General features: G+C 36.2%; 1 protein-coding gene across 1 annotated transcript in view; it reads right to left on the bottom strand.

Moving 5' to 3' along the window:
* Positions 1–21573, bottom strand: part of LOC138713806 (intermembrane lipid transfer protein VPS13A-like) — a 239265-nt gene that overhangs the window by 145816 nt on the left and 71876 nt on the right. Inside the window, exons 11-15 of the mRNA XM_069846241.1 lie at positions 20262–20483; positions 12622–12734; positions 12302–12510; positions 7648–7814; positions 3565–3682 (exon numbers count right to left, since the gene is read on the bottom strand). Coding sequence (XP_069702342.1) covers positions 3565–3682; positions 7648–7814; positions 12302–12510; positions 12622–12734; positions 20262–20483 — 829 coding nt within the window. The remainder of the gene's footprint in view (positions 1–3564; positions 3683–7647; positions 7815–12301; positions 12511–12621; positions 12735–20261; positions 20484–21573) is intronic.

Below are 21573 nucleotides of genomic sequence, written 5' to 3'. Positions count from 1 at the left end.
CGTATATTTGGCTGTAGGATTATTAGCAGAAGGTTATGACCTGTTTGTTCTCCTGATCTAACACCATGTGGCGTTTATTTCTGGGAACACAAAAATAAAGGAACTTAAAGAAAGCATTCGAAAAAAAAAAAATTCTTCGATTTGTGCAGACGAACTGTGTGTACAGCGAATGCCTACCCACTTCACTTGCGTGATTCGAGTTCTGCATACTGTGGATAGATGGCAGGACTGTGGCTCATTTTTGAAGTTGCATACCACTTCGGCGGGCCACGCTGTGCATGATGCTTATCTGTGAAGAGTTACGTCGTGTACTAGAGTCAATGTATGTGCAAGTGTTCGTGTAAGTGTAGTGTATGGAATGGTTGAGGTTGAGGATGGTGATGATGATGATGATGATGATGATGATGATGATGATAATAATAATAATAATAATAATAATAATAATAATAATAATAATAGTCTAATAATAATGATTTATTTTAGCTGGCAGAGTTAAGGCCGTAAGGCCTTCTCTTCCACTCAACCAGTAAAAAGTATTTAGTAGTTATTTTACGACGCTTTATTAACAGCTTAGGTTATTTAGCGTCTGAATGAGATGAAGGTGATAATGCCGGTGAAATGTGTCCGGGGTCCAACACCGAAAGTTACCCAGCATTTGCTCATATTGGGTTGAGGGAAAACCCCGGAAAAAAACCTTATCCAGGTAACTTGCCCCAACCGGGAATCGAACCCAGGCCACCTGGTTTCGCGGCTAGAATTCAACAATTTGATTTAGGTGAGAGTTATATGTATACAAGAGTTATTTACGAATTAAACAACAAAATACTATGAACTATTAATTAAACACTGAAATACAAACTATGTAGCAGAATTAAGCTAAAATACATAGAATGTTAATATATTTCAAATAATGTTAGATAATAGAAAGAAATTATTATGAGACAATTTTCAAAATACAGAACTATCAGGATGCATGTCTGAAGGAAGGAGTAACAATGTAGTCAGTGATAGTTTAAGTCAGTATGATTGGAGTGAAATGCTAAGAAGGTTATCTTTTAAGCTGTATTTAAAAGTGTTTATTGTCTTGCAGCCCCTATTACTTTGTGACAGGGAATTCCATTGATGCGAGGTGGATATTGTAAAAGATGATGAATAACGAGATGTTCTATGAAGAGGCATACTTATTGCGCCACAGATAAGTGATCTGGTATTTACGTCGTGGTTAGAGTATAGATAAGAGAAACGAGACGAAAGGTAATTTGGTGTTGAAGTGTGCAGAATTCGAAAGAGTAAAGACAAAGTTCTACATTCTTTAAGTCGGAGCCACGAAAGACTTGCGAAGGACGGTGATGATGGAGATGAGGAAGGAGAAGGGGAAACCCGGTGCCGGCACGTAGCCTACTCCTGTCGAATATCGACAAGGATGCCGCCAGGCTTAACGTCCCCGTCCGACGGACGAATCATTATCAACAGTGACATATGCCTTGTCTTCATATGCACTGCGGAGAGATTTGGGATTTAAGCCACAAGCTAGTGAGTAGAACTTGTGACCACGCCGGGAATAGAACCTCGGCCGGCTAGTCTGGAAGCAACACGCTACTACAGAGCTAACTCGGTGGACAAAACTACAAATGTGCTACCATGAACTGTACAATATTAATAATTTTACACATGACACACACAGTTTCACCAGTTAGAATCCTCTATTTTAAAACTAGATCAAATTATGGCCTGGATTAACCTCATTTAACTCTCGCGGAGTTCCTAAGCTAACAGTAACAATAATCTGTAACATTTGAGAAGAAAGACTATACTGAAGGATAAGCAGAGAAAATTACACTTCGATTAAAATTACTTTGTGACCAAACCGGAAGTACGTTCACAGAAAGTTACCACGGTTGCTATGGAAACAAGAAATCCCTATCCATTCTAAGTTGTGACGTAGTACTTTTGTTGCCGATTTTGTGGTCAAATCTACATTTGTTCGCATTTTCACTTCATCTGCTGTGTGACTTGTGCTTACCAATTTTCTGCTAACATAAACCAGTTTGTTCTGTCTTGGTTATATAGTTATTATTGGTGCTGTTGTAATATCATTCAATGTTAAATCTATTTGTTTCGTTGCTATTATTGTTTTATTATTTTATTACCAGTGTTCATAACTTTGTTCTCTCGGCATGGCGTTTAACTTCGAAACACACCGATAGATCGCGCGTTTGCATCAAGTACCGGAAAAGTACAAATGTACGGCAACATTAGTCCAAGGGTGTATCAGCTGGCAATCATAAAGTAATTTTAATCAAAGTATAGGGCAAGTCGTAAAACAGCGAAAGCTAAGCTCCGCCCAAGACCCCTTTCCACTTTTTCCCTAGAAGCTCACCACACACTCTAGCCGGAAAGAGTGGAAATAGGGGTTTAGGGTGGGATGACATCTAGTGGAGGAAATTGGAACAAAAAGAGTGAATACGGCATCGACGAAGCAAAAGCGGAACTTCGTCCTGTATCCCTCTCCAATCTCTCCTTCTCTCTTCTTTGCTTCATATCTCTCTCTTTTTTTTTTCTTATGACTTATCAGAGGGTAGTATTCGATCCGGTGATCTTCCTAACGAAACGCACGCACGCTTTTTGGTCACGCTTTAGACCTCTCGGCTACCGAGGCGAGTTGGTGGTAGAAGGGAAAATGAATCTATTTATGTTCAAAGGAACTGCCGTAACGTATTGTAGAAATGCAATGTGTGTCGTTGGATATGTCTTAGTACGTATGTGATTGTTGTCTAATGCACACCAATTTGGCTGTATTGTGTTGTGTTGTAAAATACGAAATACGTGCGAGGCGGTTGGCAGTGATCCACCGAAGCGGGGCAGATAGTAGAGGGAGACAGTAGAGAGAGAGAGCAGGCAAGCGAGGTGTCGAGCGGCGAGGGTGGGGATAACTTCGCCCACTGGCATTCGCTGTTTTACGATTTACCCATAGTATAGTAAATCTGGCAATCATGCGAAAAGAAAAACAATCCACTTTCCTCAGCCGGGTTTGAACCCATGGCCTTAGGATCCAGAGGCCAGTATGGTAACCGCTTCGAAAGCTGAAGCGCAAATAATTGAACACCATCCACTCAAAACTAGGTGGATACTCGATTTTTCGATAACCTTTCATTCAAGTTCTAATTTCGCAACATTGTAGGTAGTGTTAGCAGCTAATTCTTTCTATTTGTTTATCTGCAATGGAAATCTACAATGAACGCAATTTGAGAGAAGGTTTGGACATAATCCCCTTTGTTAGTTCCTGAAATGCGCTAAATATATCGTCATAAAACAAATTCAACTTCATTTACAGTCCGCGTCACCGTTTTTGGCGTGTGAAGTAAGTAATGGGAACGTTAAGTGAGAGTGTTTTACATTTGCCACAGACAGTCTGACAACTGTGTTTGGCAAATGGCTGATGTGACGTATATAGGAAGTGGTACCATTCTCAGCTGCAGTAGCAACATGGTCACAAACTGGGCGCTATATATCTAGGACACACGCCAAAAACGCTGGCACCAGCTGTACCAGAAATTGACTTACCTGGGAAGCTGCCTGTAATCGGGTCGCACACTATTAGAAAATACAACTTGGCACCGAATTTTTGGTATCAAATGATAGTCCGTGTCTTGTTGTTTTCTTGCGTCTCTCCATTCTTCACCTTGAAATTAAGAACACAATATTATGCCACTGTATATTTAGTATTATTATAAATGCCTATTGAATGTTTACCACCTGAGATTCTTCTATGTGCGCTGCATACTGTAGCACGCTATTAAATTCTTCTAAAAATTAAATCATAAAATCAAATCTGTCTTAGAAAATTGTGTTGTCGTTCAAAATCTCTTCCCACATTTCTTTCTCCTAGGTTATTGTGAGATTGCAGTCAATGGATTCTGTAAGCATAGTTAGAACCTACTTTCCCAAAATCATAGTACTGTTGTAAAATGAATGAATGAATGAATGAATGAATGAATGAATGAATGAATGAATGAATGAATGAGAGAAAATGGGAAGGGAAACTTTAAAAGATACGCGAAAACACGTCCTTGCAAGGGAGATCGGGGCTAAGAAAAACTAAGTATGTGAGCTCCAAGCCTCTAGACCACTTGTCTCGCTCCGACTTTCGATGCTTTACTGACAGAACTCTAGAAAATTTTGAAGGGGAAAGCCGAAAATGGATGTAATCTAATATAGTGCGAATCAGCTTATTTAATACCCTAAGGGTGAAACCTTATCATTTTTCCCCCATTACTGTATAAGCTAGTGGATTATGGTGATTTTCTAGTTCGCAGGTTGAATTTTCTTTTGCAAACCTCGTTTCGAATTTCGATACTGAGAAACACAACTGGTAGCGATTTTATAACTGTTATGTTGGCAGCAGTGACACAAGTTGTCGGTAGTTTAAATTCTGAAAATTGAAATTGTTCTAAATTTCTGAGCCGAGCAATCAATGCATTCTGCAAGCATAGTTAGAACCTACTTTGCCAAAATTGTAGTACTGTTGCAAAATGAATGAATGAATGAATGAATGAATGAATGAATGGAGAGAGAAAATGGGAGAGGAAACTTTAAAAGGTACACGAAAACACATCCTTGCAAGGGAGATCAGGGCTAAGAAAAACTAAATATGTGAGCCCCAAGCCTGTTGACCACTTGTCTCGCTGCGACTTTCGATGCTCCACTGACAGAACTGTAGAAAATTTTGAAGGGGAAAGCCGAAAATGGACGTAATGTAATATAGTCCGGATCAGCTTACTTCATACCCTAAAGGTGAAACCTTACTATTTTTCCCCCCATTACCGTATAAGCTAGTGGATTATGATGATTTTCCAGTTTGCAGGTTGAATTTTCTTTTGAAAACCTCGTTTTGAATTCGGTATTGAGAAATACTACAACTGGTAGTGATTTTATAACTATGTTGGCAGCAGTGACACAAGTTGTCGGTAGTTTAAATTCTGAAAATTCAAATTTGTAAATAAATTCCATATCGTACTCCCAGGTTGTTCGGCAACTTCTCTGTCGTAGCTGTGCTGGGGGTGTGCAGTGTTCTCAGGCGTTATTAGTGGTTGAAACGTAACGAAGGAGCGAAGTTATAAGACAACCCAATAGCAGACCTTCGTCATAACAAGATCCTTGGGAGCGTTAAATGAACTTGTAGCTCAGATTGAGACGAGTAGACCAACATTAAAATATTTATATTTACTGTATGTGCTGTAACTATTTTAGTAAATAAGCTTAACTCAAACAATCAAGACCGAAAATTCTGACTTTTAAATTTTAACCAATTAATATCGGCCGACAGACCACCAAACTTGAAGGAAACAACTGCCTGAAAATCTACGTAACGGAATTTATTTCAGTTACTAAAAAGTTATATCAAACATTATTAAACAGGGTTAGTTAAAAGTCCCGCACCACCTAAATTAACTTTTGAAGAATACGGTTCAGTGATATGAAACTTGGTATGTGAGGATAACCATATGCTAAGAACTCAATAATGGTATTACCGAGTTCTTACTACTTCCGGTTTAAACGGAAGTAACTTCAACTCTCTTATTTTAAATGGAACACCCATTGAATAGTGCTTATTAAGAGCTTTTCAAAAAGTACCCACACTCGATACTTCTGTACAAATTCAATGTTGCTAAGTCAAGAAAACAGAAAAGTGTATCGAATATTAAAATAATAAACGCACCACCTAAATAACTTTTGAAGAATACGGTTCAGTGATATGAAACTTGGTATGGGAGGATAACCATATGCTAAGAACTCAATAATGGTATTACCGAGTTTTTACTACTTCCGGTTTAAACGGAAGTAACTTCAACTGTCTTATTTTAAATGGAACACCCAATATATTTTTTTTATTTTTTAATAAAGCTCATTAAGAACTTTTCAAAAAGTACTCACACTTGATACTTCTGTACATTCGGCGTTCCTAAATAAAAATGGCAGTGGTGCAAGATATTCCTAAAGCCTGGTTAAATCATTCCTTAAATGGTTTCTATGATCGAGTGACACATTGTAAAGCAGCTGAGGGCTACCAATTTGAACACATAACTTAGAAGGTGAGCTAGCTTTGATTTGTTTTTGTTAAGGAAGGAGTGTTTTATTATTTTAATATTCGATACACTTTTCTGTTTTCTTGACTTAGCAACACTGAATATGTACAGAAGTATCGAGTGTGGGTACTTTTTGAAAAGCTCTTAATGAGCACTATTCAATGGTTGTTCCATTTAAAATAAGAGAGTTGGAGTTACTTCCGTTAAACCGGTAGTAGAAAAAACTCGGTAATACCATTATTGAGTTCTTAGCATATGGTTATCCTCACACACCAAGTTTCATATTACTGAACCATATGCTTCAAAAGTTATTTAGGTGGTGCGTTTATTATTTTAATATTCGATACACTTTTCTGTTTTCTTGACTTAGCAACACTGAATTTGTACAGAATTATCGAGTGTGGGTACTTTTTGAAAAGCTCTTAATGAGCACTATTCAATGGTTGTTCCATTTAAAATAAGAGAGTTGGAGTTACTTCCGGTTAAACCGGTAGTAGAAAAAACTCGGTAATACCATTATTGAGTTCTTAGCATATGGTTATCCTCACATACCAAGTTTCATATCACTGAACCATATGCTTCAAAAGTTATTTAGGTGGTGCGTTTATTATTTTAATATTCGATACACTTTTTCTGTTTTCTTGACTTAGCAACACTAAATTTGTACAGAAGTATCAAGTGTGGGTAATTTTTTTAAAGTTCTTAATGAGCACTATTCAATGGGTGTTCCATTTAAAATAAGAGAGTTGAAGTTACTTCCGGTTAAACCGGAAGTAGTAAGAACTCGGTAATACCATTATTGAGTTCTTAGCATATGGTTATCCTCATATACCAAGTTTCATATCACTGACCCGTATGCTTCAAAAGTTATTTAGGTGGTGCGGGACTTTTAACTAACCCTGTATAAATCACCATACATTTTTAGTTTAAAATGTCTTAAATCTCCAGGGGGGGGGACATTTTGGAATGCGGAGAGAAATTCCCCCCCACGGGCCACCCCTAAATTTATCACTATCCATTATCATGTGATCGCCCAACGAGACTACCATTGTTATTTATATATTTCTAAAAGCAAAAACAGGTATCTCTTAAGGCCCATTCACAATGAAAATTAAACATAACCGTAACATAAATACAGAAGTTTGCACCCAGGTTACCAAATGGGATCATTCACAATGATTCACATAAGCATTGACATAAACATTGCCGTTAGACGTTAACATGAAAGTTTGAAAACTCCAAACTTTCATGCTTATGCTTACGTGATTTGCAAACAGAACACAATCGTGGAGCGCTGAAGTATACGACAGAATATGAGAAAATGGCGTCGTTGTTATGTTTCCATAGTTACCAAGTATGTTTGCTGTTATGTTCCCATCGTGAATGATGGTATGATTTCTTGATTTTACCGTAACGTTTACATTCTTAAGTTAACGCTTACGTTATGTTTTATTTTCATTGTGAATGAGCCTTTATCTGTTGTAGCATGTAAATAAATTCCCTTTATGAATCCTTACAATATTCTACAGTCTAAAATATGGTTACTTATTTATGTACGTACCTGAGTCGCAGAAAAGAAGCTGTAGGTCAGAGAAATCAACATGTAGCCGATCGTATAGCCTCTCTTCTAACTCCATCTGCGTTGCATCTTCAAGACCTATGTTCTCTGACTGCAAATCACTCTTGATTGCGACCCGTCCAAAGTCAACCACCACAATACTCCCACCTCTGAGAGAAAGAGCCATGTTCAAATTATTTTGTCGATTACTTATTTTTAATAATTTTTATATCATACTATTCTCAGGAAATACTTTTTAGCGCTTAAATTCTCATAATTGTCTAAGAATTGAAGAGTGTGTTCCCAAACTCGTTCAGTCCATTTGACCATTTCTATGATTTATACATACATGTATGACTTTTTTTAAACGTCTATCAACATATTTTAGCTTCTTTTCTTCCAGAACAACGCCAATCCTTGTATAAAAGTTTGTGTTATTGTACATTTTTTATATAGAATGTTTAGAATTGTTAATTTTTAATTTTCAAAACTGTGAAGAATAATCGTATAGCTGTCTTTTTCTTCTATTTCTACTGTGTATCAAGAAGACCAGATAACAAAGCAAACATAATAATTACAATACTAATTTTATGTCTTACATTAACGAAAAAAGTAATAAATCATGTTTGTTCAATAACGGATCTTTATAAAAAAAACAACTTAAGTAGTTTGTGAAAATGCTATAATTACTAGGGATAGTAGTAAATAATTTTCTATATTATTCATTTCAGTAACATTTTTACGAGTATTTTTACTTAAATATCTTTGAAGGAATTACGTTAAAAAAAAAAAAAGAAATGAAAAAATGCGAGAAAACTATTAAGAGACATAGATGTTATAAAACACAACATTCTTGTGAAATAAGCTAACTTAGGCCTAAATAAAGGTCAGAAATTAATTCATATTGAATATAAAAACAGTTTTACTTTCTCTTGTCTATCTATTGAACCAGAAAAACTGCTGATAATAATTGACGGGCTCGGACGTAAAACATGGTAAGTGACGTTTTTAGTATTTTGAAGTTATTAGGTAGGTAAACATTTTTATACATGCAACAGTTTGTATAGTTATCAAGAAAGTAAAATCTATATATTTCTGCCATCTGTTGAGATGTTGGAAAACTAAGTACACTGCATTTGACGCAGAATGTTAGATACCATATTATACTACATATCTCATTTTTGATCAAAATGACAGTTACCATGTTTTATGCCTGAGCTCCTCAATTATCAACCTGTAAATCGAAATTAATACTTCTGTCGATTTTTAATTTCATATTTGAACTCTGATGGTTCCGTACATACATCAAAAACAGTGTAAAAATGAAGTAATAAATAAAAAATGTATATACGAGTAACGTATATAACATTATATCAGATCAGTTTCACATACCTATAGTTCTTTTTTTCAACGCCTACAGAGATGCAGGCAACTAAGATCTTTTAGGGCTTTGTTGTGGCAGAGAGGAATTTTGTTTCTATGGCGGAGGTAAATTGAAGAGTGAATTTATTTACCCTCAAGAAAAAAAATGAAAGATGAGATAATGACTAGCAGAGTTTAACTTTGACTTGGGTAAAAAGTCCTAAAAGTCTGAAATACTTTTAGTCAGAGACAGAATTCTCTTATGACACGGATCTTCAACTTAAATTTTTTGCCCATAGCAACCAAGCTAGAAATTATTATTGCTTTGCAAAGTCCCTTCCTCTCAATTCGTTCAAAACTGATTAACAATAACTTCTTTACTGTCTTCATATTACAAAAACCAGGTTGACTCCGAAAAGAGTGTGTTTTTTTAAATTCAGTTGAGTGTTCAGGATGTGCTATAGGTGTGTTTTTTTATGTTTGTAAATTTCATACTATTCTAGAGTGTCAAGTTTTTGGTTTTTTGGCTAGATGTGCAGTATTTTCATGTCAGTGTCTATGTTGCTGTAGTTGTGATTGGAGTTTCCGACGTGTTCTACCTTCACCCATCACCAAGGGAATCACTCATCTCCAGCATCCTAGCCGAAATTTTCATACAAAACAAAGAACAGACACATATTCTAAACAAGGACAACAATAAACACGCAGACATCATACACTGGCACACATACCTAGACAACATACTAATACTATACAAAGGAAACAAAAGACAGATTGAAAACCCACACAAACACAAATAAAATACATCCAAACTACACTACACACTAGAAACACAAAACAACAAATCCATAAATTTCTTACCACATCACAATAACAAAAACAGACAACAAACACGTGTTCAAAATGTACAGGAAACCTATTACCACTGTAACACACATACATAGCACCTCCAATCACCCCACACAACACAAACACGTAGCATTCCGATCCATGATACACAGACTCATCAATATTCCTACGAGTCAACAAGAGGTAAATGCAACACAAACACAAGAACAAAACAAATTCATCACACTAACATACGAAAACAAGAACACTTACAAGCTTGCATCATCTTTCAAGAAACTAAAATAAAACATTGCATACAGAACACAGATGGAATGTTAATAAATACAATATAATACAATACAACACAAAACACTACAAAAACATCTTAACACACAGACAAGACACACAAATAAATACAACTTAACAGGTGTATACAAACTATCATGGAATAGTTACAACGACTTCTACATAGGACGGATTGGAAGATCATTTCAAACACGTTACAAGGAACAGATCACAGCCATAATTAAACTACACAACAATTCAACCTACGTAGAAAACATCACAAACTCTAATACAACTACAGCAACATAGACACCGACATGAAAATACTACACATCGAGCTAAAAAAACAGGAACTTGACACACTAGAACAATGTGAAATTTACAAACATACAAAAACACACCCACAGCACATCCTGAACCTCAAATCAATTACAAAACACACACCCTTTTCGACACAATCATGAACACACTCCACCACAACAGGAAACCAGAAGATAGCGTGGGATCTTCACTAGGCTTTGGGCAGTGAAAGGTAACACTTCGAAATTAGTCAGCCAGGTAATTTTCTAAAAAGTTAATACAGTAAAGAAGGTTCAAATTAATCAGTGATTATCTAAGTGTTAAAACAGTATAAAGAACAATGAAGATATTTAACTATCTTCTGCCCTTAAGCGAAGCATACTCTAACTAATTTTAGTTGAATACCATATCGACTATTCCATCTCAAATCGACCGAAATATAGAGAAAATTGACCTTGCAGTTTTTAAATACAATGAAAATTTTTCTGTCCGTTCACAACTGTGATACAATGCTTTGTGCAAAGTTTGAGGCATCAGAACTTCATAGTGTTTATATTTAAAATATTTAAATTTATCGTATTTTCATAAAATTAGCAAATTTAAACTGTTGTGGCTCCGAAACCCTTTCACCCAATGATCAAAATCATTGTTTATTTTGATGCTGAGAAATTAAAGTTTATATTGGCATGCAAACAGTTTTTCTTACGTTTTATGGAAATGGAGAAATTTAGATTTTTCTTCATTAAGACGCCTTTGACCACGAAAAAATATTTTAAAAATATATGGTTAGATTTCGCATTGAAAGTACAAATAAACACATATTTTTTACTGGTGCACCGTTGATAAGGAAGTATTGAAAATATCAAATAAAGAAAATAGATAGTACGCGCGTGAAGTAACCAGCTGACTGTGAGACGGGAACTAGCCGAGACAAGCAAGGCCAGGAGACAAACACGTGATGTTTCGTCTAGTAGCGCATAGCTGGGCTAGCTTTATCACAAGTTTTCATAAATACAGGAGTAAAATGACGCCCAAAGCTCGCTTATCTTCAGCTCTCGGCCAGTGCGTGCGGTACTGCCCCGTTCAAGTCTAGGCGTGTGAAACTAATTTATTTAATATCCTCGAAACTTATTGCCGATCCATTAAACAAACAATGCCGAATCCCTCTTAATAATGCAAGGTTTTTTTTCTCAATTTTTTTTACATTTTTACAAATTGGCAAAAAGCCTAAAAGTAAGTAAAATCAGTTTATCTGTCTCTCTGTATATAATAAAAATAAGGATTACTTCTTAACATAACCTACCAAATGTCAGCTTCAAAATGAGCTCCCGTTCAATGTTCTGCAGTAAATGGTTCCAGAGTTCTGAGCGCTGAAAGAGGCTTGTTTTTATAAAATACGCTAAATTTGTCGCTCAATAATACGAAAACCGTTTGACTTTCGATAGTATGTTTTTGAAAATGCACTGTCCTCAGCACCTTGTATAAATGGGGAAAAAATTAGAGTATTAAAAAAATGCGAGGTTTTTTACTGATCGATTTAATATGGAATAGCCCATGTAATGAATTTATAATTTTTATACGACTTCTTTCATTGCAATAAACAAAGAAGCCATGCATGAAGTATTGATTTTTTCTGCAATACTAATTTAAACAACAAATTACCATTGATAGTCACACAGACCATAGCAGAAGTACAGCTTAATCAAGGAAAGAGAAAATTATTGAAGTATGTTATGCAATGAAATTATTACAATACAGTATAGGCTACGTTATAAGCTGTAAGTGGCAATAGTTGAGAGACCCAAACACAGATAAGCCGACACACTTGCTTTCCCTCCCACTCTCCACAAGCTATTAATGAAAAGACAGATCAGCAACTTACTTCTGAACAGATCCGAGCTCTGGTATCACAATGTAAGGACCTTTGAGGTCCATGTTGATATCGACGATTTTGCGACGAGAAATCGCGTACTCGGCCAATGCCCTTCCCACTTCACTAACTCTAGTTATTCCCTGTTTGGAGAACTCCACTGCGTCTTGAAGTGTCATAGACCGTGTTTGGAAGAAGTTGATGATTTCCGAAACAGCATGCTAGAGAAAAGTTAAAGTATCATACAGCACCATAGACAGTTGAGAGGAAGTAATAGAGAAACTAAGTTACAATTCAGTGCTGTTTCTTCATGCTGTATCCTAGGACCTTACCTCGTGATACACCATCTCCACTGGCTCTAAAGAAACTGCCACCCCAAAGTCTGCTTCAGAATTTAATGGATGTTTCTCAAAATCAATTGCAAGAAAATTTGAGGATGTGTTGCCTGAAACAAGAATTCCTTCTTGAGCATTTTTTTTTTTTTTTTTTTTTTAGCTTTCAATAAGCTTGCTTTTACAACTCCAAAATGGGTTACTACCCAATCTTGTCTTAACAGGCTACAAAATTCAAATGTTTACGCAGCAGCATTGACAAGGTAATTTACTTGTTACATATTTTACGTTAATTACATCATATGATATAATATATATTTCGTCACAGCATTTTTTACATGTAATGGTGGACCTCACATTTTCACGTATACGGTGTCACCATTAACAATCATTACGAATAACACTTCTTTGCAGTATACTTTAATAAAACTAGGTACCCTATTCTCACTAGCTATCATCTCCCCTCTTGTTGCTCAGTTCATCGTGTATTTAAAACTTATCCCACTTTATTTTTGCTACTCATTATTTATTCACTAGTTCAAATATACCTTACTGTTTATACCAGTTCACTTCTACAGCAGATTCGTTATTCAGTTCATTATTCGCTATAATAACTTATGTGCATCATCAATAATTCCTATTATTCTCACCTTCGCTACTCTAATGCCTTCATATTAATCTTTGCATTTACTCTTTTCTTCATTTTTTACTAGTTCACTAGTATTGGTCACTCATTAACTCGACAAATACTATTCACTACTTCACTAGTCTTTTTTACATTAGTAAAACCAAGTCGTTATACTGGGTTCAAAAAGTTCCCGGAATTTTACTACCATTTTTCGTATTAATATATAACAAGGGATATTATACATTTGTTTTGTTGGTAACATTCATGATGTCATTTCCTTAAAGTTTGTCGATAATGGCGATTGTTGGTTTTGAGTTGTAGGCAATTGTTTATCATAGTGTTTTGTTTGTTCGTCGCATTTTGTAATGATGTCCACAGAGCAACGTACAAACATCAAGTTCTGTGTTTTGTTACACAAAACTCCTGCAGAGACATTAAGATTGTTGGAAGAAGCATATGACGAAGCAGCAATGAAAAAAACTCAAGTGTATGCCTGGCATAAACGCTTTTCTGGTGGCCGCGATAGCATCAAAGATGACGTACGCAGCGGCCGACCAACAACTGCAACAAATAAAGCAATCGCTCAGTGTGTGCGTAATGTTGTGAGGGACGACCGACGTAAAACCATAAAAGAGATAGCAGCAGAGGTCGGAATATCAGTCGGAAGTGTACACAATGTTCTTCACAAGCATCTCAACATGCATTACGTGTCTCAGAAGTTAGTTCCGAAAATGTTGTCGGCAGAAGAGAAAGAAACAAGAATGACTCTTGCTGGGGACATGGTCAGTATGGCTGGTGAAGATGGTGACTTCTTAAACAAAATTATTGCTGGTGATGAAACTTGGTGCTACTTGTACAACCCAGTCCCTAAACGACAGTCATCTGAGTGGAAATCGAAAACATCTCCTCGGAAGCAAAAATTTCCTAGGGACACTTCCAAAGGCAAAGTTATGTTGGAAGTTTTCTTCGACTCTCAGGGTCTCATCCACCATGAGTTCATTCCAGAAGGTCGTATTGTAACGAAAGAATTGTAAGTAAAAATCCTCCGTCGCCTCCGGGACGCAGTGAGAAGGAAACGTCCAGAAAAGAGGGTAGAAAACAACTGGTTCCTTATGCATGACAATGCACCTGCTCATCGCGCAATTATTGTAAAGAATTTTCTTGCCAGGCACAACATAACTGCTTTGGATCACTCACCATACTCTCCTGATCTCTCACCACCTGATTACTTTCTGTTTCCCCGTCTGAAAAGTCATCTGAAAGGACGGAGATTCAATGCTGAAGAGGTTATCGCAAACGCGACGAGAGCACTAAGACGGGTTTCACAAAATGGCTTCCAGGCCTGCTTCCAGGAACTCTACACGCGTTGGCAGAAGTGTGTTGTTGCGGAAGGCAACTATTTTGAAGGGAATGCTGTAGAATAGTGTTTAAGGTACGTTGTTTCTATGATACTAGCAAATTCCGGGAACTTTTTGAACCTAGTATGTAGTACTGATCTCCACATCTTTCACTGACCACTCCTACCCCATCTTCGTGGCTAGCATTTTTTTCACTCGCTTGTCTTCCTTATACCATCAAATCTCGTCTCCCCCCCTGCCATATTTTTCACTAATTTTCGTTATCCCTCACGATTACTTAACGTTTCATTTGATTCCTCGATTTTTTTTACTATCATGCTTCTAAAATGAAACACAGACGTTAGGTCATTTTTATATTGTCCACAATTTTAATGTCCATTTTATTATGTCCATTACATAAAAGTCCATTACACTATGTCCATAAATACTGGGTGTTCATTTCAAAGTGTGTCATGACGTCACTGTTGTTGGGTCACCGATTTGAAGCGAGTTTCAGCTTATATGTTAGAGAAGTTGCCTATTATTTAAGGCGTTCCTCAATCTGAACTTGAGAACGTGTACGGTATAATTTGAACGTCGTAGCAACAGATGGCGGTCTGTACGGTCTGTGTGCTACCATAACCTCTTTCGAACTGTGTTTTGCGCGGGCAAGTCGTACGCAGGGTATTTGTTATCATCGGTTGCGTACGGTAACATTCCACAACACAAATCAAATGCTCCGTGTCCTTGTTGACCGTCGAAGTTAATGTCAACAAATACGTAAGTAATCGTCTTAACCCTCTCCCCATATCCCGACAGCACGTATTTCCAAACAGTTCACATTCCTGCCACTACAGGCGTTACCGTACGTATCGGCACGTACTCTTCAGAATGAACGCCGTACTTGCTAGCCAACTTCTCTGCCTCTTAGATTATACTGGGTGTTCAGTTCAAAATGTGTCTTGGCTCGCTGTATGCCGTCATGTGGCTAGCTGATGAGCCTAGAGAATTCAATCTTCCTACACTTCCGCAGCTCAGGTGTATAATCTAAGAGGCAGAGAAGTTGGCTAGCAAATACGGCGTTCATTCTGAAGAGTACGTGCCGATACGTACGGTAACGCCGGTAGTGGCAGGAATGTGAACTGTTTGGAAATACGTACTGTCGGGATATGGGGAGAGGGTTAAGACGATTACTTACATATTTGTTGACATTAACTTCGACGGTCAACATGGACACGGAGCATTTGATTTGTGTTGTGGAATGTTACCGTACGCAACCGATGATAACAAATACCCTGCGTACGACTTGCCGGCGCAAAACACAGTTCGAAAGAGGTTATGGTAGCACACAGACCGTACAGACCGCCATCTGTTGCTACGACGTTCAAGTTATACCGTACACGTTCTCAAGTTCAGATTGAAGAACGCCTTAAATAATAGGCAACTTCTCTAACATACAAGCTGAAACTCGCTTCAAATCGGTGACCCAACAACAGTGACGTCATGACACACTTTGAAATGAACACCCAGTACACCTGAGCTGCGGAAGTGTAGGAAGATTGAATTCTCTAGGCTCATCAGTAGCCACATGACGGCATACAGCGAGCCAAGACACATTTTGAACTGAACACCCAGTATATGTCCAATGAAGTATACATCCACTTTATTTTAGTCCAATTGCACAAGTTTTATGTCCACATTTTTGCGTCCTCTACATGATTATACATTACATTATGTCCACCTACAAATTTACTTCAATTCCCTAATCAATCTCTTCTGCCTGTTCATCTCCATACAGCTTCAGATGATCATTAATAGCTTTGAGTTAAGTTCTGATGTGTCCTTCTTCGTTGTAGTCGTAATTCCGAGCAATCTCTTCTACTCGACTTAAATTTTGTAGGTCCGATTTTTTAATAGGTTATCGTACATTAAAATGCCCGCCAAGCAATTGGATTATTATAATTTCAGTATTCCTTTGTTTTTTCTCGATAAATTCCATGAATTTCCAGACCGACGCGTGATGTGTGACGATATGTTTCTGAAAGCGGTTGTGCCAACCCTCGACTACGTTAGTTGTTCAATGTTTCCTGCAGAACCTGATTATAAGTGTTCCATATTTCAGGTGCGAATCTAGGTGGCATCGCTCTCCTTGTTCCTCGGATGTAAGTACTTTCCATGTACAATGCTAAATCCATTACGTCAGGCTCAATATTATCTATAAGGCTATCAAAACAGCCTGAACATTTTCCAGTGGTACAAAAGAAATTGACTTAAATAATAATAATAATAATAATAATAATAATAATAATAATAATAATAATAATAATAATAATAATAATAATAATTATTATTATTATTATTATTTATTTAATCTGACAGGATTAAGGCCATAAGGCCTTCTCTTCCATCCTACCAGATAGCACATATAAATACAAAAAAGAAATACAAACACTGATGAAAATGATACAACTTAAGTTAAAGCCCTATAGAGGGTCAACAGAGTCAAAAGTACATTATAGTGCTCTCACCGAGCTAATACAACGAAAAGAAAGGAAAAAGAGATAGCAATGATGATATTGATAACTGATAATAATAATAATAATAATAATAATAATAATAATAATAATAATAATAGCAATAATAATAATAATAATAATAATAATAATAATAATAATAATAATAATAATAATAATAATAATAATAAATACATTACATATTAATTTTCAATTTTACAACAGCATAGTTACAATATTTACTATATGTCATAGGTTAAGGTGAAGTTGCGCAACCTGACATGTGTTCAACAAACAATTCCACGAACTAGAATGTGATTTTTTAATTTAAATTTGAATTTTGATATTGTCCGACAGTCTCTGACATGGTCAGGGAGAGAATTCCAGAGGCGTGGAATAGATATGCTGAAAGATGATGAGTAGAAGGATGTTCTGTGCAGAGGAATAGAGAGAAGGTACATGTTCCGGGTTCGAGGTAGTGAAAGGTAAACAAAACGAGATGCTAGGTAAGAGGGTGTGGAGGTGTGGATGATTTTAAATAGTAATAAGAGAGAGTTGAAGAATCTTCTTTCTTTAAGTGGACTCCAAGACAACAATTCTAGTGACGGTGTTACATGATCGAATTTTCTAATGTTACAAACGAAACGAACACGCTGTAGTCTATGGGCAAGATCAATATTTAGATTCGTGAATAAAGAATCGCAATAATCGAAGTGGGGCATCACTAAAGTTTGGACATAAATAAAAGTGGACATAAATAAAGGTGGACTTAAATAAAAGTGGACTTAAATAAAAGTGGATTTAAATAAAAGTGGTCTTAAATAAAAGTGGACTTAAATAAAAGTGGGCTTAAATAAAAGTGGGCTTAAATAAAAGTGGGCTTAAATAAAAGTGGACATAAATAAAAGTGGACTTAAATAAAAGTGGGCTTAAATAAAAGTGGACATAAATAAAAGTGGACTTAAATAAAAGTGGGCTTAAATAAAAGTGGACATAAATAAAAGTGGACTTAAATAAAAGTGGGCTTAAATAAAAGTGGACTTAAATAAAAGTGGGCTTAAATAAAAGTGGGCTTAAATAAAAGTGGACATAAATAAAAGTGGACTTAAATAAAAGTGGGCTTAAATAAAAGTGGACATAAATAAAAGTAGACTTAAATAAAAGTGGGCTTAAATAAAAGTGGACATAAATAAAAGTGGACTTAAATAAAAGTGGGCTTAAATAAAAGTGGACTTAAATAAAAGTGGACTTAAATAAAAGTGGACTTAAATAAAAGTGGTCTTAAATAAAAGTGGATTTAAATAAAAGTGGACTTAAATAAAAGTGGACTTAAATAAAAGTGGACATAAATAAAAGTGGATTTTAATAAAAGTGGATTTAAATAAAAGTGGACCCCAAAAAATGGACGCAGATAAAATGTGGACGTAAATGAAAGTGGACAAAAATATTAGAGGACATAAGTCATATGGACATGTTTTCAATGGACTTAACGTCTTGGAAGCTCTAATATCTTTAAAATCCCCAACAAATAAGGGCATTAGATTCTTTTAAGTGTCGATGTGTTTTCAAAGCAGATTTCCTTGAATTCCAGAATTAAACTTAAATGATTTCTTTGTAATTAATTTAAAACTCGCAATAATATTTTCTTTACATCTCTACATTAAGCTAAAAACGTTTGAATGAACAGTGTAATTGGAATGAAAGCTTTGTTATTTACTCTACATGTTTAATCTACAGTGCATATATATTTTAGTTTTCGGCGAAGAGCAGAGCAAAAGCGACTTTAAACAACTCAGTTGCCCACACGTGGTCTGCAGTGAGTCTGCGGTTATGTGTAAAAAACACACGGGACAGTTTTTTTACAATTTGAAATTGTAGAAATGCTAAGAAAATGCTTACCATTTTAAGATGATGTTGAAAATGTGGAAAGATAAAATACATACTAGGTTCAAAAAGTTCCCGGAATTTGCTAGCATCATAGAAACAACGTACCTTAAACACTATTCTACAGCATTCCCTTCAAAATAGTTGCCTTCCGCAACAACACACTTTTGCCAACGCGTGTAGAGTTCCTGGAAGCAGGCCTGGAAGCCATTTTGTGAAACCCGTCTTAGTGCTCTCGTCGCGTTTGCGATAACCTCTTCAGCATTGAATCTCCGTCCTTTCAGATGACTTTTCAGACGGGGAAACAGAAAGTAATCAGGTGGTGAGAGATCAGGAGAGTATGGTGGGTGATCCAAAGCAGTTATGTTGTGCCTGGCAAGAAAATTCTTTACAATAATTGCGCGATGAGCAGGTGCATTGTCATGCATAAGGAACCAGTTGTTTTCTACCCACTTTTCTGGACGTTTCCTTCTCACTGCGTCCCAGAGGCGACGGAGGGTTTCTACGTACAATTCTTTATTTACAGTACGACCTTCTGGAATGAACTCATGGTGCATGAGACCCTGAGAGTCGAAGAAAACTTCCAACATAACTTTGCTTTAAGTGTGCTTAAATGCGACAGGCTCATGTCAGTAGATTTACTGGCATGTGAAAGAACTCCTGCGGGACAAAATTCCGGCACATCCGGCGATGCTGATATAACCTCTGCAGTTGCGACCGTCGTTAAATAAAACATAACATTTAAAATAACTTTGCCTTTGGAAGTGTCCCTAGGAAATTTTTGCTTCCGAGGAGATGTTTTCGATTTCCACTCAGATGACTGTCGTTTAGGGACTGGGTCGTACAAGTAGCACCAGTTTAATTTTGTTTAAGAAATCACCATCTTCATCAGCCATACTGATCATGTCCCCAGCAAAACACAGAACTTGATGTTTGTACTTTGCTCTGTGGACATAATTACAAAATGCGACGAACAAACAAAACACTATGATAAACAATTGCCTACAACTCAAAACCAATAATTGCCATTATCAGCAAACTTTAAGGAAATGACATCATGAATGTTACCAACAAAACAAATGTATCCCTTGTTATATATTAATACGAAAAATGGTAGTAAAATTCCGGGAACTTTTTGAACCTAGTATATGCACTGTACATAATCCTAACACAACATAGTTAACAGTTAAAAAAAACAGTTAAAATACTGTTCATCTTAGCTCTACTACAATCGCAAAAAGAAAGCAGCTAATCTTTCACACACACAGAGTTGCATACCTGTAAGGATGTTATCAGCTGTAACCATAGGAATGAGGTCATTTTCCATGCTCGCCCCTTCAACAACGAAACTTTCTGCTCTGGCTGAAACTTTGAAAGCTTGTGCTGATGGTCTTGTTTCTAAACTTGCGAGAAATTGTGTTAACGTCACCACAAGAACTTCTCTTCTGTGATTTACTAAACTCAGGGAACAGTTGGCCAGTGTGAAATTAAATTTGTGCTCTGTAAGTAAAGAAAATTCAATAAAACATGGCGAACTACATTATGAATAACAAGATGCGATAGCATTTCGTTACACTACAGCGAAACAAAGACCTTAAATCACTTTTTAATGTAATATAGAATAATGTTGATGGTTAACCCTTAAATTGACAAAATATCCTATAGGATACAAGAGGTTAATAGGCTATATGCTATAATTTTAATAGAACAATAGAGAAAAAAATTGGTAGGAAAATTAGAATTTCACAATACTATAATATTGTACAACATATAAACTATGGACATTGCGATAGTTGTTTTCTTTACGGTCCGACACGATTTAATAAACTAATGTGAGAAATAAAGTTTAGCCAATTTAAGCAAATACCTTGCTGAATACTGTGGCCGGGAAGTCAATTTTTTGTGAAAATGAGAATTTTATATATTCTGAAAGCGGAAACAATTCTCTACACTCTGGTAAAACGGTTAAAGTCAAATAAGACTCCTGACTGGATTTATAGAGCGTTACCTAATGTCCAAGTACTTTTTGAATCGAATAAAGGACTTAAGAATATTTATTTCAATACTCATTTTCACAAAAAAACGTTGACTTAAGACCTTTTTCCTCCCGGCCACAGAAGCAGTTTTTCGCGCGAACGACGCTGGTGCTGCTACCTAGGCGGCCGGTGTGGAGATACTCGCGTAATCAACTGCAATGTAGATTGTTGCTGGGCTAGTTAATAGTTTTATTAATTAGTGCTGTGTTAAAATGTCAGGGTGTATATGTGCTGTTTATAATTGCTACAATTACAGCATTACAAATTGCTCCAAATCGTGCTTTCGATTTCCGAGAGTTTATAAAACGTGAGTCAACAAAATTCTTTATTAGTCCTAATCCCTTTTTCTCTGTGTTGATAGAACAATAAAAATTAGATTTTTTATTTAGGCCTAATAAATGAATAGAAGTTAAAATATTATATTGGAAATTTTAAGGTTTTAGCAAATTAAGTTTTATTGTTGTCCACATGCATTTACTAATTATTACAAGCATCATATTACTACCATTTTTATCTTTGCAGTTGTCAGCAATGGGTATATAAAGCATTATTGT

This window comes from Periplaneta americana, chromosome 14 (assembly GCF_040183065.1).
Source record: "Periplaneta americana isolate PAMFEO1 chromosome 14, P.americana_PAMFEO1_priV1, whole genome shotgun sequence".
Taxonomy (NCBI): domain Eukaryota; kingdom Metazoa; phylum Arthropoda; class Insecta; order Blattodea; family Blattidae; genus Periplaneta; species Periplaneta americana.
Note: the sequence above shows the minus strand (reverse complement) of the source record. Positions and strands in the feature narration are given on the sequence as shown.